This window comes from Coptis chinensis, chromosome 5 (genome assembly GCF_015680905.1).
Source record: "Coptis chinensis isolate HL-2020 chromosome 5, ASM1568090v1, whole genome shotgun sequence".
Classification (NCBI taxonomy): Eukaryota; Viridiplantae; Streptophyta; class Magnoliopsida; order Ranunculales; family Ranunculaceae; genus Coptis; species Coptis chinensis.
The window spans coordinates 64,093,231-64,109,137 of record NC_141460.1 but is presented as its reverse complement, the minus strand read 5'-3'; the positions used below and the strand labels follow the sequence as shown (position 1 = coordinate 64,109,137).

The window sequence follows — 15,907 nt, the reverse complement described above, 5'->3', positions numbered from 1 at the left end:
TGCCATATAAAATGAGGTTGTAAAATAGTTTTAATTCTTGACACTAATATTTGAGACATATTAAGATGGAAATGAGTAGTTGTACGTGGTTGATTGAGTTAGCCGTGATAACTAATTTCTCCTTTTATTTTGCATTTATTTCTATGCGATCCAATGTAGGTGGCAATGGTACTCAAGCTCTTGGAATCTCAATGGGGACTTTTACAAATAGAATATATAATGTATTTTTGTATGTGCAATGCCCAAAAACTGAAGGTAGAATTTATTTCCCTCTCTTAACATCCCAGAAAGAATTCAATAGCAAGTTATGTGTTGTAGGTGGCAATGGTACTCAAGCTCTTCCTTTCAAAGATTGAAAAGCTTTATATTTGTTATGTCATTATTATATGCACCCTGCATTTCTTTCTTTCACTGCTTACACTAATTTATATGTGGAGGAAGTAATTTGTAACGAATGACTCAGATAGAACTCTAACAGATACCCTTTAATCCACTTCAGTATATTTGTGCAAACGGGTAATAAGTTCACATTCTAAAGCATGTTTAGCAATGATGTAAAGTTAAACTTGAGATACCTTACAGTAATGATTTTAGTAAATTTGAAATCTAATAAAGCCATAATTTAGTTTTTGTTCAGTTTTCTTCCCATGTTGCGTTATGTGAATTGGTTAGGGGACCTAGGGCACTGGTATGCACTCTAAAAAGATCTTTGCAGATAAACTTAGAAATGAAATTCAAGTATTAGTTCTTTATGATATGATATGTATAGTTAAACAAAATTCAGATTTGGTTTTTGTTTTAGTATCATCTATGTATTGATTAAAGCACACATACTTCTGCTATAGGTTTCACCTTCATGTACAGTAAGGTCGCTAAATTGTAAGTTAATCTTCCTTCGCTTTCAGTTTATATTGCCGAAGACATGAATGGCTCCTAATACATAGGTAAAGTTAGTCTCACTTAATTTCCAAACATGTCGGATTATATCTCAGAATGGTGCATGTGAAAATAAGTCATATCAGTTGACCATTTCTTAATTTCTTAATGGATTCTAGCATGGACATGGATGCATAATTCATAGTAGCCTGAAAGTATAGTGTTTCAGAATGCTCTAAATGGATACACGTTAGGATAGAGCTTGCTACTGTAAAATGGAGGCTTGATGTAAACAGAGGTATAAGAAATTTTCTTTTTATTTCAAAGAACAGATGGGTGGATATTTCAAATTAGATTCTGAGAGAGGGTTTCCAGTAAAGGATGGTTGAAATGATGAGCATGCGTAGGTGCTCGGGTTAGGTTTAATGGAGTTCCACGAAGAATTGTTTAGCTTTTGTGGCTCCCCTGACTATATCTTTTAGTAAGCCTTTACCAAATACTCATATTTGTTCATATTGATGCAATCCTTATGAACTAGGTCGGATATCATATTTATGTCTTCATCAGATCCATCAATGTCTCATTAATATAGTAGTAGTTTGATAGTAATTAACATATCATATTTGTTCTATTCCTACTTCTTTTTTCCCCTTTACTATTAGATTATATTAAAACTTATATTTAGAAAAGCTTCATGTGAAAGACATTTCTCAATTGATCAATTCTTTGATCTTGATCACTATTTTTATATTATGCAGATTATATGATGGCGATGTATATGATCGACCATCACATGTTAGAGGGGGCTAAATAAGGTTTTGTTCAGTAGCTGGAAGTTTTGGTGAGAATGATTACATTTACTATTATTTTCTTTAAATATTTCACAGGAAGTAAGTGAATTAAAACTATCCTATAAGCAGAAATTACACATATCTAGACATAATATTCACGATTTTGGAGGAGTAATTTGCTAATGGCTGAAGTTGGTTAGTTATATACATTGGAACTAAATTCTCACTAGAGGAAGAACCTAGTATACAGACTCTAGAAACTATATTTACCTGCAAAGATAAATTTCTCTCATTCTCTATTTTGGTGGATATATATGTTTCATGTGGTTGAGATTTATGAGGACATAACTCATTTCATAGGCAAGTCATGTAGATCTATGCTGTGATTTTTTTTAGTATTATTTTTCGTCATTTCATATGCACTTTGTGTCTGATTAAAGGATCACATTTGTGTATCTACAACCCTATATTCTTATTCTTTCCCATGAGTGATGAATTTTTCGAGAGATAGATCAGTTTCCATTTTTTCACATTCCATTTTTATTGTATCAAAGAGCAAATGAAGAGCCTACTACAAGGGACTATCCAAGTTTTGTGCCTATGAATCATTTGAGATTTTTTTTTGTTGGATGACTGCTAAGAGCATGCATGGACACATTAAGAGGACTAATTTTTTATATTTTTCACTTTACACTTTGAAAACTTGATTTATGCCTTTACATACACTCTCCGGCTTGCAAAAGAAAAATTCCCTAGCTTGGACAGCAATGGGAACAACCATTAAAGCCTCCTGTAATGTTATTTGAAAACTTAAGTCTTTCAATCTTTCAGATATGCTTTGAAGTTTGAACTGTATCTACTTTTTTTTTAAAAAATTCCCAGAGTATTGTAAGGCATCAACTTTTTTTGTTACTTTGAAAATATCATCATATCTTCATCTATATTTGGAACTAGCTCTTGATGATCTTTGATTAGCGGATCGTGTGATGTAGTGTTAATGATGCATGTGAATGAGGTTGTTACTGCTGAACATGTGAGAGTGAATGTGAACCACCAAAGTGCCCTGATGAGCGAGATGATACCATTGAATTTGAATATCCATTGCAGCAGTGGAATTCCTTTGATCAGTGCTTAGCCTCTTGAACATGCAACCGATGGAGCCACCAAAATTAGGAGTAAAATGAAACTCAAAAAAGATGGTAGGTTCAAGTATCTGCTGAAAGAAAAATATTGTACCTAATTGATTAGGATAGAACTACTGTTATACAAATGTGCAATTTATCTTTTTTCGGGTGGTGTTTTAAAGTTGTATGTGGCTACTCAAAGTTAAGTTGTGGAAGAAAAGTTAGCAAGCATTCTTCCACATAGAGAGAATTTGCAAGTTAAGGAGAGTAACAAAAAGGGATGTTGCTTATGGCACAGACTGGAAAGGACAATGCCAAAACCAACTGATGATAGGTACACAAAAATTGATCAATTTCTTTATACTATTTGTCCCTAGGTTCATACATGAATTCCACTTACAACTCATTTACTCATTCCACTTTGGTTTCTAATAATCTCCTGGAATATTATATATGCTTTTTACTGCTTAATATAATATCCATTTCTACTCATCATAAAATAATAATAATAATAATAATAAACTAAAAAATGTAGTAAGCCCAAAGTCAATTTTAAAAAATAGCAAGTTCGGCCATAGGCCGAGCCAAATAGCTAGTATATTATAATAAATGAATTGTTTTGTCTTGGGTACGCCTAATTAAAAAAAAAATATCAACATAAATGTGAGAATAAAATGTTCTTGTTCTTTTTCAGTTACAAGTGAAAAACTTAGAATATTTACAATTAAGTATTGGGTCCTTAATATATTATAATAAATGAATTGTTTTGTCTTGGGTACACCTAATAAAAAAAAAATTATCAACATAAATGTATCTAAAACAATTTTATTTATTTATTTTAAAGTTGGGGTATGTGAGTGTTTTTATGGGTGTGTCCAAGATCACCCCTATTTCATCTATAATAATAAGTAAAAGCATATTAAATATATATGTACGTACCATCTTTGTTCCACAATAGGTATATAATTCTTTTGAAATATACCATTCACATAGTTGTCTGGAATGATTTTTCCAAGTCCATGTATTCCCCACTCATTCCCGTAAGAATTGAGAACAATCAAATAAGGGGGTGAGTCAGGAAGAATACAATATCCCGCTATGACAACATCATGGTCAGTCCCAATCTCGACGTCTTCATCAATATATAGTACTTCATCTGGCAAATTTCTAAAACTTTTGCTCGCCAAGATAGATGAAATAACGGGTTGAATTTGGAGACATTCCAACATACTAATCACTCGTGGTGCTGGAGTAAATTCTGTTACTTTAACTCTAAGTGAACCCTAAAAGTTAATAAACATAATATTACATATGAGAAACAAAAGAATATAATTACTAAGCAGAAAATAACACTACCATACAAAGAAGCTAAGGTCCTAACTCAATCTAATATGCAACTCCATAAAGAGAGTTTTTCAATCAAACTATGTGAAACCAAGTTTCTACGGGTGATCTTGGACACACCCATACCCCAATTTTAAAATAAATAAATAAAATTGTTTTAGACACATTTATGTTCCTAAATTATCATTTTTTTTATTAGGTGTACCCAAGACAAAACAATTCATTTATTAGAATATATTAAGGACCTAATACTTAATTGTAGAATAAGTTTTTCACTTGTAACTGAAAAAGAACAAGAACATGTTCTTCTTTTTCTATTAAAAAAATGATATTGATTTCTTCTCCCAATAACTTCTTCTTTAACAACATTTCTCTTACTAATAAACATGCAAGTACATACCCACTTTTAATTTGAATCAACCATACCAAAGTAATGGGGATGAATACCAACTTAATGATGATGAAGAAAAAAAAAATCAAAATCAAATTTTGACGAATGGGGAAAGAAGATGATTGACGAAAAAAGGGCGTATTTTTTTTTTGTCCTTATTGGAAATACCCCAAATTAGTTTGGGAGATATTATTGGATTGAGGCGGTCGACAAAAAATTTAGTTAGTTATGGGGTACAGGAGTGTTTTTATGGGTGTGCCCAAGATCACCCTTCCTTCTACCATCAATGGATGAAATAAAATCGCATAATTACAAAGAACTAGACTTTCTCTGGTCGGTTAACAGACATGTTGGTGGGGCAGCTTATATAGTGATGCCAGCACACTACTGGCTTTCATGGATAACAAGGTGAAGGAAGATCCCTTATTTCATTACATGTATAACTAAAATGAGGGTGGGTAGCTGGTTAGAGTGTTTTGGGCAGATTCCACCTCACTTGCGGACTACAGTTGCTTTGGAGATGTATTGTTGTTTGATTTAACATACAAGAGCTACCAGTACATGATGTTAATTGTTGTATTTGCTAGAGTGAACAACCATCGACAAATAGTAGTGTTTGGTTTTGCATTGTTGACAAGTGAGTGTGTGGAGGCTTACGAATGGGTATTGAAATCTTTTGTTAACACGATGTATGGCAAACACCCTAAGTCAGTGATCACTGATGGTGACCCGGTGATACGCGAGGCTGTGAGATCTACTATCCCAAATTCGGAACACCGCTTGTGTTCTTGGCACATTATGAAAAATTGTCTCAACAATATCAACATCATTGGATTTTGAAAAGATTTCTGTGCTATTATGTTTATGAATTGCTCTTCCAATGAGTTCGAAGAAAGGTGGGAAATGCTCGTGAAGAAATTCCAAGTCAGTAATAGGAAATAGGTGAACCTGATATACCAGGAAAAAAAGATGTGGGCAAAAGCATATCTCCATGGTGAGTTCTTTGCTGGTTGCAGAACCACTCAACGTTGCGAGAGTATAAACTCCGAAATCTAGCTCCATGTGAAAACTGGAATGCAGTTGTTTGAGATGTTTGGAAAAATGGAAGTGATAGTTGCAAATATCTGGCACCAAGAGCACGAGGAAGAGGTGATGACAATAGTAACCAAACCAGTCATTCATACCCACTTGAACGAATATGCAAATCAGGCTGCATCTATCTATACTCAAGCTATTTTTGGTTGTTTTAAGAACCAGTTAAAGGAGGAAGTGATGTACACTGCAAACGAAAAAAAAATATTCGTGTGTACACCATGAGTCGCCATTTGAACAGGCAGAAAAAGTTGACTGTGAGATACAATGTTGTATTGTAGGATGCTACCTGTTCATGTGGGCTATTTGAGTCATGTGGATTTTGATGTAGACATATCATTTCAGTTTACAAACATGAGGATGTTCGTGTGATACCTCAGGGCTGCTTTTTAAGGAGATGGACACAGGTTGCTAAATTGGTTGTTCCATTAGGCGATCCCAACTTTTCTGATCGAGCAGCCTCTGTTATATGTTTCAGTGATCTTACAACCAAATGTAATGAGACTTGTTCGTGGGCCTCCCAAACAGCCAAAAGCACATAAGCTTTCAAAGTTTGTTTAGGTCCTTTTTCTAGAAAGAATCGAACTCCATCTACTTCCGAAGGCGTCTATAATGAAATGAATAATGAATGATAAATCAACAGATTTCGATTGGATTGGGGCTATTTTGTCAATTGGACTTTTTCTTATCTTGTATTTCTCAAAAGTCATTGATACTGGAAAAAAAATTCCCTTTCTTTTTTCCAGTTCATGATTTGAACGAGTCGCATATACACCCTAGTACACGTTTCCTCGATACTGAGGACATTCCCGAAGAGCGCGGGATTTTGTTACATTTTTTTATTGGTTGTCTTGTGTTTCTAATAAGTTTTTTAATAGTTGGCATTCTGAATCTGAATCACATATAAAACATAAAATAGGCTGGTTTAGATCAATCTTAACCGGATGATTATGAATTATTTCTATTTACTATTGATTGAATTTATTTCATTGAGTTTATAACTATTTAGTACCATGTACTTTCAATTTTTTTCCATAAATGGTACCTGTACTTTTTTTTCTCACCTATTAGTACCACGAACTCTCAATTTGTTTCAATTTAGTACCTCAGTCTCTTTTCCGTCTAATTCTGTCCAATTTTGCTAACGGCGAGCTAACGTGAACAATTTTAGTTTTTATTTATTTATTTATTTATTTATTTATTTATTTTAATCAATCTTCTGATTTCAAAAAATTGTTATTAAAGAGAAAATTGGAGTTGACTTGTCTAGTTCTCTTATCTTTCATAGATCTTAAAACAAAGAAAAGAAATGAACCTGTAACTCTGTAAGGTACAAAGTCTGATTATCTGAAGTTTTAGAAACCTTGTTATTTCATTTCTATTGGTAATTGAAGAAAACGATGGCTGAGTATGTTGTTGCGTCTGTTGTAGAAAGACTTGCTTATTTGCTGCTTTAGAAAACATCTTATTTGCAGGGATGCGTGATCAAGTCAAGGAGATGAAAAATGAGCTCAAGTGGATTCAATGCTTCTTGAAAGACGCCAACTCAAAACAAGAAAAAGATGAAAGAGTTCGACTCTGGGTTTCAGAAATCAGAGAAGTATAGCTTATGATTGTAAGGGAGTGATATCCCCCTTTAGGAATATCAGGCGCGTACTCAGCACGGTGGAACTATCACACCGACCTGTGGAACTAGATCACACCTATAAGCTAAGAGAACGTTCCAGCACAGTTCGCGCCAGTACGCGAACCAGGCTATAACGTGACTCAGCTTGCCTTCTAGAAGCAATCATGAACAAAGAGGCACATGCACGGATCACGCCGCCACCGCCCATCGACTTTGCCGCCGCAAGCTACTTGCCTAGACTACTAATCTCCATCATCACGCAGCCGGACCTATAAAGACGCAGCAGACGCCTCCTTGATCTAGACCCCACATTGGTGATGCACTTTACACGTGGTGAGCGAGGATTCATTCTGAACATCTATAAATACCCCTCCTATGAACTACGCCAGACCTGATTCTTCTCTCCCTCATGAATCGAGAGCAAGATACGTAGGCAGTTTGCTCCTAAGCCGAACTCGGTCCCAATAATAACCCTTTTCAGTTCCCATCCAACTGTATTTGTAAAGGCACTACGAAAAATCAGTCAATAAACGATGGCCCTTATCTGTCGTTTTAGGACAAAAACGTGTGCCTTAATCCGTTGTTAGGGCCGTCATAAAAATGGCTGTGGTTTTTGAAAAACGACGGCCCGGGGCACTTGTTTATCCAATAATACAACGACGGCTTTTAACACTTGTTTTTTAAACAACGGCTATTGACACTTGTTTTCTATAAGTTCGTCCCATCTTAAAATGTACATTAACGACATCCTATGGCCGTTGTTTATTAATAATCATATATGTTTTTTGGTGCTCATTTTAGTACCTCGTACCCACCTGATAGTCATTTTAACCATAATATGAACTGTGCATTGTAACTGTATAAAATTAAAATGGAACACAAGTACTGAACAAAAGCACAAAAGATTCATTTAATACTTCGACTTTCACCAAAGTCAAACTCAAGTAAAACATTTGTATATACAAGTGTCTTTCATACAACAAATAAATTTAAATTACATGAGTATAAACTTTTCACCATCGAATGATACCACCCGCTTCAACGTCACCAAGGTCTTGAATCTCGTCCACCATGTTGTAGTATGCATTTTGCAATAACCCTCACAATCACCAAGCAGTCTTCCAAAACGCAAGAACTCTACAACAAACATTTTGCGACTCACATGATATAAAGATGGACTCGAGGGAACCCAGCAAGAGAACTCCCGTCTGATACATATAACAAACTATCTAACTCCAATTTCAGCAAAGTAACATTTAATATAAAGCCTTCAAATACTCAAATAACAAGGAGAGAGGATCACCACAGCCATGGACGCCACCGAGTACTATGATTTCAATTAATAGTTTCACTTGGTGTTCATGTTGGTCTGGTCATGATGGTAAGCATATGATGATGCAGGTCTGAGGATATAGCTTCGACTCGGGGGCAGATTTGGAGAGTCGAACACCTTGCAAATACGTTGTTCACCCTTGCCCTTTCTAAGCATTAACCTAATTGTGGCAGCATGAGCTAGCACCTACCCCCTTACTGGTTTCCTTGGATCAGCAATGAACACACCACCACCTGGATGACATGATATGCTAGATGTTATAGTCTGAACAGTCTTTGCTAATGAGATAATGGAAGGGAAAAGATCCATCCATTTGTTCTGAAAATAGAAGTACATGTCTAATCATAGGCCATGCAAGACATAGGTAGACTGAATTTCAACTATTGGAGTCAGTAACTAGGATCCTACTTTGGATATAACATCATGTTGCTCTTCATATATAGTAGACATATTTAATCCAACAAAATCGAACAAGAAAGAATATGACATAAAACAAAAAGATTACAAAAAAAAAGGCAACTTACTTTTAGTGTGAAATTTGTTCAACACTAAAGACTATGAACTTAACAATCTATCTAGAAAGTATCACGTATTATACAACTTTAAATGTACATTTCTTTGAGATTGAGAACTTACAACATCTAAGAATGCATCAGCAAGAGTAACTAAACTAAACCTTTCCATACTAAAGCGTTTCACCTTCCAAATTCTTTCTGTAATTAACAATTTTGAGCCCAGAACAAAGCCAAAGTGTGGTGCAATAAGACTAAAATGTACTTACCATTCATTGTCACTTGAATCGCCTAGCTAGCAATATATTTATCAACAGAAATATTGAGCAAAGGAATAAATAATACCTCTTCTTTGAGTAAGACATTTTCAAACCAAAGATGTTGTTCATTGAATGACATTGAATGACATCGAACCTCCACAGTTAGGACAGGATATGCTCCTCAACGCGGCTTGTAGCCTAAAGTCCTCATTTTTTAGGTTCCCATTTTCGGCTTTGAGTATCACATTCTAGCTTCTATCTTGTTATGCCTAAATAAACATCAAACATAACAAGATAAAAAATGTTGTGAAATTTAAAGTAACAGCAAAGCTTATATTGTGTTATCACATTAAGTAATCGTTAAACAAGAAGAGGCACAAGAATTGGTCATTAATGAGAATCAACCAAATAGTTGAGCCAAGGTAATGAGCTTAGCTTTTTCTCAATTCTTATCCGTCCATAAGTTTATTTTTGGTACGCATGGATACTATTGTTGCTTGGAAAACGTGCATAATAAAGAAAGTAGAAATGAAAGCTAAGAACACCCACCTTCATCCGAGTTTGTCGATTTTGGAACCATAACTTAACTTGACGAGTTTTAAGTCCAAGTTCTTGGCTGAGTTTCTTGGCCTATGATAGCAAAGAAAGTGTGCTTCATGTGTAGGTAAAAAAGGTGAGAGATACTGCAACTCTGCATACATCTGCCAAAAGATTGAATAGAAGAGTGTACAAAGTGCTGTCAGACTTTTATAAATGAATGTACAAACATTGAAAGAACAAAATCAGAGGTTCAAATGTCCACCATATTATTACCAAATGAAGGGAGCCATCTGATCTTAGAGGTTCAAATCTAACAACAAGTGATCTGATCTCCATGGGAATCTACATAATTAACAAGAAAAAAAAAATGACGCCCATCTCTCTCTTTGGCTAACTTTTGTTAATTTTTCAATAAAAAAAATAGAATAAAACTAATGATTTACATTGATTGGGACCCATCAGCTGGTTATGTTTACCTGTCAAGGTCCTGAATCTGTACAAGTGTACATGAGCTGAAAATAATAGCAAACAAACGATTAGAGATAAACACCATAAATGAAAAACTAATTATTAGTGAAATAGTGCTCCAGTGTAGAGTACAAGCTAAATGTGCAACTACAACTGTCTTTAGAATACTAAAGCTTAACATTATTCAAATTTGATGAAGCAAGGAGTAAGGAATCGATAAATACAAATCATAAGGTGTTAGATGTGCAAAGATAAGAAAGTGCTTCTTAATTTCCTATAATGTCATGGCCAAAATCCTTCTGACTTCTACGCAGAGATGTACACGGCCCTTACTCACACCTTGTGTTCTTGTACAACAACAATGCCATGTCAAGCCAAAAAAACCAAAACTAGTATTAAACTGTTAGTTATGTGTTTCACCAACCTGAAGGAGATAATAGAAAATACAAAGCCCATATGGATCTTTGCTACTCTGCACATCAACAAGTGACCCAACCTTTGAAGTAGTAAATGAGATGTGCTCATTCCATATCACAATGTCAAGCTCCTGCCTCCCAATATGATAAGGAATTATTGGCCAGTTACTATCGCCTTCCTTCACTATTTGAATCACAATTCCACCATTTAAAACCCATCCAAATCTTTCACACATACATTTCAACTACTTAACTATATACCTATCCAAATCATTTCTCCACGTACAAACCCAATATGAGCTGCAACCATAAGAGTGGTCTTGAAGACACCAGCTCATTTGTTAATTGTTTCAAAGAACTATTAGTCCTTGATCAAACTCCCTTTTTCTTCAAAGCAAAGTTACTGAGTTCTCATCAGATTATGTTCAAATGAATATATAGTTAGATAATAATAGTTATTCAATATGAGAAATTGCACTAATACTTATGCCGCTCAATACATGGAACCTTCACTTAATTCTACAAAAACTCAAGTTCCAAGTAATATTCACAAAAAAACATAAGGATATAAGCTACTAGCCTTAACGTAAAAATGAAAGAACTTCTCTAACTACTAATGAATATACTAATTGAATAACTTTTAATCAAATATATAAAAGAAAAAATAACTTTAATCACATACGGATTAGAACTTTCAAATTTCAACCAAAATCAGAAAAAGATATTATAACTAATAGTTTAAATTGGAAACTGGTATATCCATACAAAAAACATGCACAATTACAAGAAAGCAAAACATTGAATACCTTCTATTACATAGATACGAATAGCAAGCAAAACTTTCAAATTTAAACCATCTAACTTTGAGCTTAAATTCGCAATATCAGATAAACAAAGTGTTGGCTCTGAGTTGAGAGAATACAAAGGGTTATAATTTTTCTATAAATTAACCAAACAAGTAAACTGAAATTTCGAAACTGGACTTTTGAAGCTAAATTTACCAGAAAAAATTCAGGAAAAAACAAATCAAACCTTGAAGAAGATGGGAGATATTGGAACTTGTCTCCTGAATTCCAATCTTGAACCAAAATTCTGAGAACCAAAACATCACAAACATTGAATTCGACCTTTAAATCCTCAGCTACAATAATAAAAGTGAAGAAGAAACAAGATTGTCTTACTAATTTCTCATATCATAATTCATACCTCTATTAGTTGACAAAAAAACAACGTGAAATTGAATTTAACTCAAAGTTCAGTAAAGTTGAACTTTGTAAACTCAAATTGATGAAACAAAAGGAAAATTTTACACAAAAACACGAATAATCGATTAATACCCTCGAACTCCCTGAATAGATAAATAGATGAGGTAAGGAAATAGAGGGAGTACCTGAGAAACGTGGTAAATCTGGCCTGGGTGTGGAGTTGAGATATAGTGGTGGCCTTTGGTGTGGAGTTGAGGGAGGAGAGAGAAACAATTGATGGCGTTGAGAACTAAATTTTTCTGTTTGTTGTACTTTTTCATTGGGTATGAGGGTGGGAATGAGCCCAGGGAAAGCCCACTCGCAGCAAACAGAATACAACGGCCAATGAGTCCATCAATGACGGCAAAAAACACTCACTATAGAACAAGGGCCATTAACCGTGGTTTTTGCCCCGAGACTGATGTCGTTTTTGAGCCAAAATGGTGTAGTGAGGAAAGCTGAATCACGCCTTTACATTGGCGCCGTCTGTGGTCTCGATTACTTGAGACATCATCTTCACACAAACCAAAAGAATCGAACACCAAAAAACCAAATATCTCAAGCTCACGAAGCATGGCAAGCCTCGAAGCTCAAGTTCAAGGCCTCGCAAACCAGTTAAGCTTAACCAATGAGAGTATTTCCTTGCTCAGGCAAGAAAATGCTGCTCTTCGTGCACAAGTTGACGCCCAACAACAGTCAGCTAGTAACATTGCTGAGAACGGCATCAACGAAGTTAATTAATAGATTAATGAGTTGTCGCAACGGATCGACCAGAGCGCAGTACGAAAAGACGCATCCCAAATCGTTCAAAAAATGCTCAAGACGTACCGCACTTCCCCGTTCACCACAGAGGTACTCAGTAAGTCCTCTCCTCAAGATTTTGTCCAGCCACGTTTCCCAATGTACGATGGCAGCACATGCCCCAGCCAACATGTAGTCCGCTACATTCAAAGCCTGACCCTTTACAGCTCCCCGGAGTTTGACCATCTTCACTGTCGGCTCTTTCCTGCCAGCCTCAAAGATGGCCCACTCGATTGGTTCTTTTCACTCGAGTCGGATTCGATCAAAACTTTAGAGCAGCTCACTGATCTGTTTGCCAACCAGTACGTGCACAACAGACGTAAAAAAGAAGATCTGGATTCACTCTTCTAGTTATCATTTGGAGAGAATGAAACCATTCGCCAGTTCCTAGGTCGGTTCAAAGCCAAACTGTTATGCATGGAGAGTGGCCTCAAAAAGTCTTTTGCCACACTGGCATTCTCCAACGCTTTGTCGCGCGCGTAACACGACCTCCGTGTCGCCGATGAGATCAGCGCCCGTAAACCCCCCATGCGAGCTATATGCTCGGGTCGACAAATATATCAAGCAGCAAGAAGGGTTGCGACAGCACGGTCTATCAGACAACCAAGAAGTTGTGGCAATCTCTGACGACACCCCACCTGCCAAAAAGCGGTCTAGGTCGCAAGCACCCAAATTCGGCAACCGCTTGGATAACAACAGAGAGTTCGCTGTCCTGACACGCTCTCCCAGCTACATACTGGAAAAGATCAAGCGAGCCTCATACTTCCAACCTAGCGTACGGCAACTCGCAGACCGACCTGATATGCCCTACTGCGCATTCCACAAAGCAAAATGTCACGAGACCGACGCTTGCTGGGGGCTCAAACATTATCTCCAAGATCTCATTGGAGCCGGACAGATAAAGCAGTACACCAACATTGCTGACGGCGACTTGCCCCACAAGCTTATGGCCCGACGAGTGCGTAACAGATCTCCACACCGCAGGGAACGACAAAACGTCCAAGCTCGCTCCCGCAGTAGAGGACGCCCCGTTGACCGTTCCCAGCATGATCGTCGCCCACACTCATCAGATCGTACCAACGGCAGAACCATCCATATGATCACTTTCCCAGATGACTCTGTTACTTCTTCCAGAGAGAAACGAAGGCGTGTCGGTGCTCTTCAAGAAGTCTACCATTTTTCTTCACAAGCAAACTGCGCCCGCGACATTGTGTCGCCACTTTCGAGGATATCACCTTCACAAAGGCTGACCTCACCAAGGTCTGCCTCCCTCACAACGATGCGCTTGTCATCCACGTGGGATCGGGATCAGCGACCGACGGTTAAAGCGGCCCCGATAGACCGGCAGCTCATGTGACATTTTGTTCTACCACACAATCCAAGAGATGAACCTACCTAAGTCAGTATTCATAGATCCTATCGCTCCTCTTTATGGGTTCAATGGCTCCAGAGCCGACCCAATCAGTGACATTATACTCCCAGTTTCAGTGGGATCAAGAGAGGATAAAGTCAGCTTCAACACGCGTTTCAGCGTCTTGGATATTAAGTCGTCCTACAACGCCATCCTAGGACGGCATTGGATTCATCAAATCCAGGCCGTACCGTCTACACTGCATCAAGTACTCCGTTTTCTAGGCCCTAGGGGCATGATGGAGCTTCGTAGCAACCAGCTGGAACCTATCACTGTAATCAAATCCACTCAGCAAACAAGACCGTTGAGGCCCCAATCAACATAAGAGACGAGCCCGCCAGCTACATTATGTCCAAAGACCTGGTCGCCGAAGTCAGAGGCAACGCACCAACTCAAAGTGCTGGAGGCTCCAACAAGAAGGCCTATCCATCTGAACAGACTCCGAAAGTTGCCAAGGCAGCCACTCACTCACTCGTCAAGACACCAGAGATCGCCCCCGTAACTAGTGTTCCACCTGTGCAGACCACAGAGGTTGCCCCACCAAATCCACCACCGCGAAACAACCAAAGATAATCCGACTTTCGTTGTCATAACCACAGAAGTCATCCTAGACTCTGTGGTCATAACCACAGAAAACGCTCCACCTCCTGTAGCAATTCCAATCACTCATCAGACCAACAACGCATCCACAGAGCTCAACCCCCAGAGGACGCTCTCCCAACACAAGCTATGGCACCAGCTGAAGAGAGGCAGCGAGTGAATCTAGGAACAGAAGACGACCCTAAGTTCATCTATATAGGGGCTAACCTCGACCCCACACTCAAAACCCAGCTTGTAAACTTTTTGTCCATGAATAAAGATATTTTCGCTTGGTCGTATATTGACGTGCCAGGAATAGATCCTAACGTTGCCTGCCATAGGTTGAACGTCAACCATAGTGCCAAACCAGTGCGACAGCGACCTAGGAGACTATCACTACGGTTCCAAAAAGCAATCAACGATGAGGTCGATAAACTCAAGCAAGTCGGGTTCATCCGGAAGGTCGACTACCCAGATTGGATCGCTAACATAGTGGTTGTTCCAAAAAAGAATGGCACGGTCCGCCTCTGCGTTGACTTCACCAATGTCAACCAAGAAACACCCAAAGACAGCTTCTCGTTACCAAGGATCGACCGACTTGTGGACCAGACCTGCGGCCACGAGCTCCTCTCCTTCATGGATGCTTATAGTGGGTACAACCAAATACCACTTGCCGAGGAAGATCAAAAGAAAACATCCTTCATTACCGAACAGGGGGTTTATTGCTACAACGTTCTCCCATTCGGCCTCAAGAACGCTGGAGCGACGTATCAACGAATGGTAACTGACATGTTCCAAGACATGTTAGGAGACACCATGGAAGTATATATTGATGACATGGTCGTCAAGAGCAAAAAAGCAGGTGACCACCTCACTCACCTCGAGCAAGCGTTCTCCAGGTTACGCCGAACTCGCATGAAGCTGAACCCAGAAAAATGCCTTTCCGGAGAGTCCTCCAGCAAATTTCTGGGCTATCAGGTCTCACAGCGTGGGATCGAAGCTAACCCAGATCAAATTCGCGCATTCTTGGACATGCCCGACCCGCAGACAAAGAAGCAGATACAGAAGCTATCAGGCATGGTTGCTGCACTCAACCGA

The 15,907-nt window shown here is 37.9% G+C and overlaps 1 protein-coding gene across 13 annotated transcripts; it reads right to left on the bottom strand.

The window, feature by feature from the left end:
• Positions 1–8,131: 8,131 nt before the first annotated feature.
• LOC147498316 (protein mago nashi homolog 1-like) lies at positions 8,132–12,236 on the bottom strand. 13 transcript variants are annotated; one of them, XM_086560346.1, is made up of 9 exons: positions 12,165–12,236; positions 11,807–11,915; positions 10,783–10,958; positions 10,334–10,402; positions 10,164–10,232; positions 9,900–10,051; positions 9,436–9,619; positions 8,549–8,811; positions 8,132–8,470 (listed from the first exon to the last, which is right to left on the bottom strand). In XM_086560346.1, the coding sequence occupies exons 2-4, from the start codon at positions 11,889–11,891 to the stop codon at positions 10,370–10,372; spliced, it is 294 nt and encodes a 97-aa protein (XP_086416472.1). In that variant the 5' UTR covers positions 11,892–11,915; positions 12,165–12,236; the 3' UTR covers positions 8,132–8,470; positions 8,549–8,811; positions 9,436–9,619; positions 9,900–10,051; positions 10,164–10,232; positions 10,334–10,369. The 13 variants fall into 13 exon arrangements, 9 of the variants coding, with proteins under 9 accessions (XP_086416472.1, XP_086416471.1, XP_086416473.1 ...); XM_086560345.1 differs by having other exon boundaries at positions 8,132–8,453; XR_015195430.1 differs by having other exon boundaries at positions 8,132–8,811; positions 10,783–10,905.
• Between the last annotated feature and the right edge of the window lie 3,671 nt (positions 12,237–15,907).

Bases quoted from the DNA above. Each gene is read 5' to 3' on its own strand.
- LOC147498316 (XM_086560347.1), bottom strand. From the start codon at position 11,891: ATGTTTGTGATGTTTTGGTTCTCAGAATTTTGGTTCAAGATTGGAATT. The intron at 10,959-11,806 runs GTTTGATTTGTT...TGATTCAAATAG, and splicing joins TATCTCCCATCTTCTTCAAG to TGAAGGAAGGCGATAGTAAC. The intron at 10,403-10,782 runs GTTGGTGAAACA...TATTATTTTCAG, and splicing joins TTTTCTATTATCTCCTTCAG to CTCATGTACACTTGTACAGA.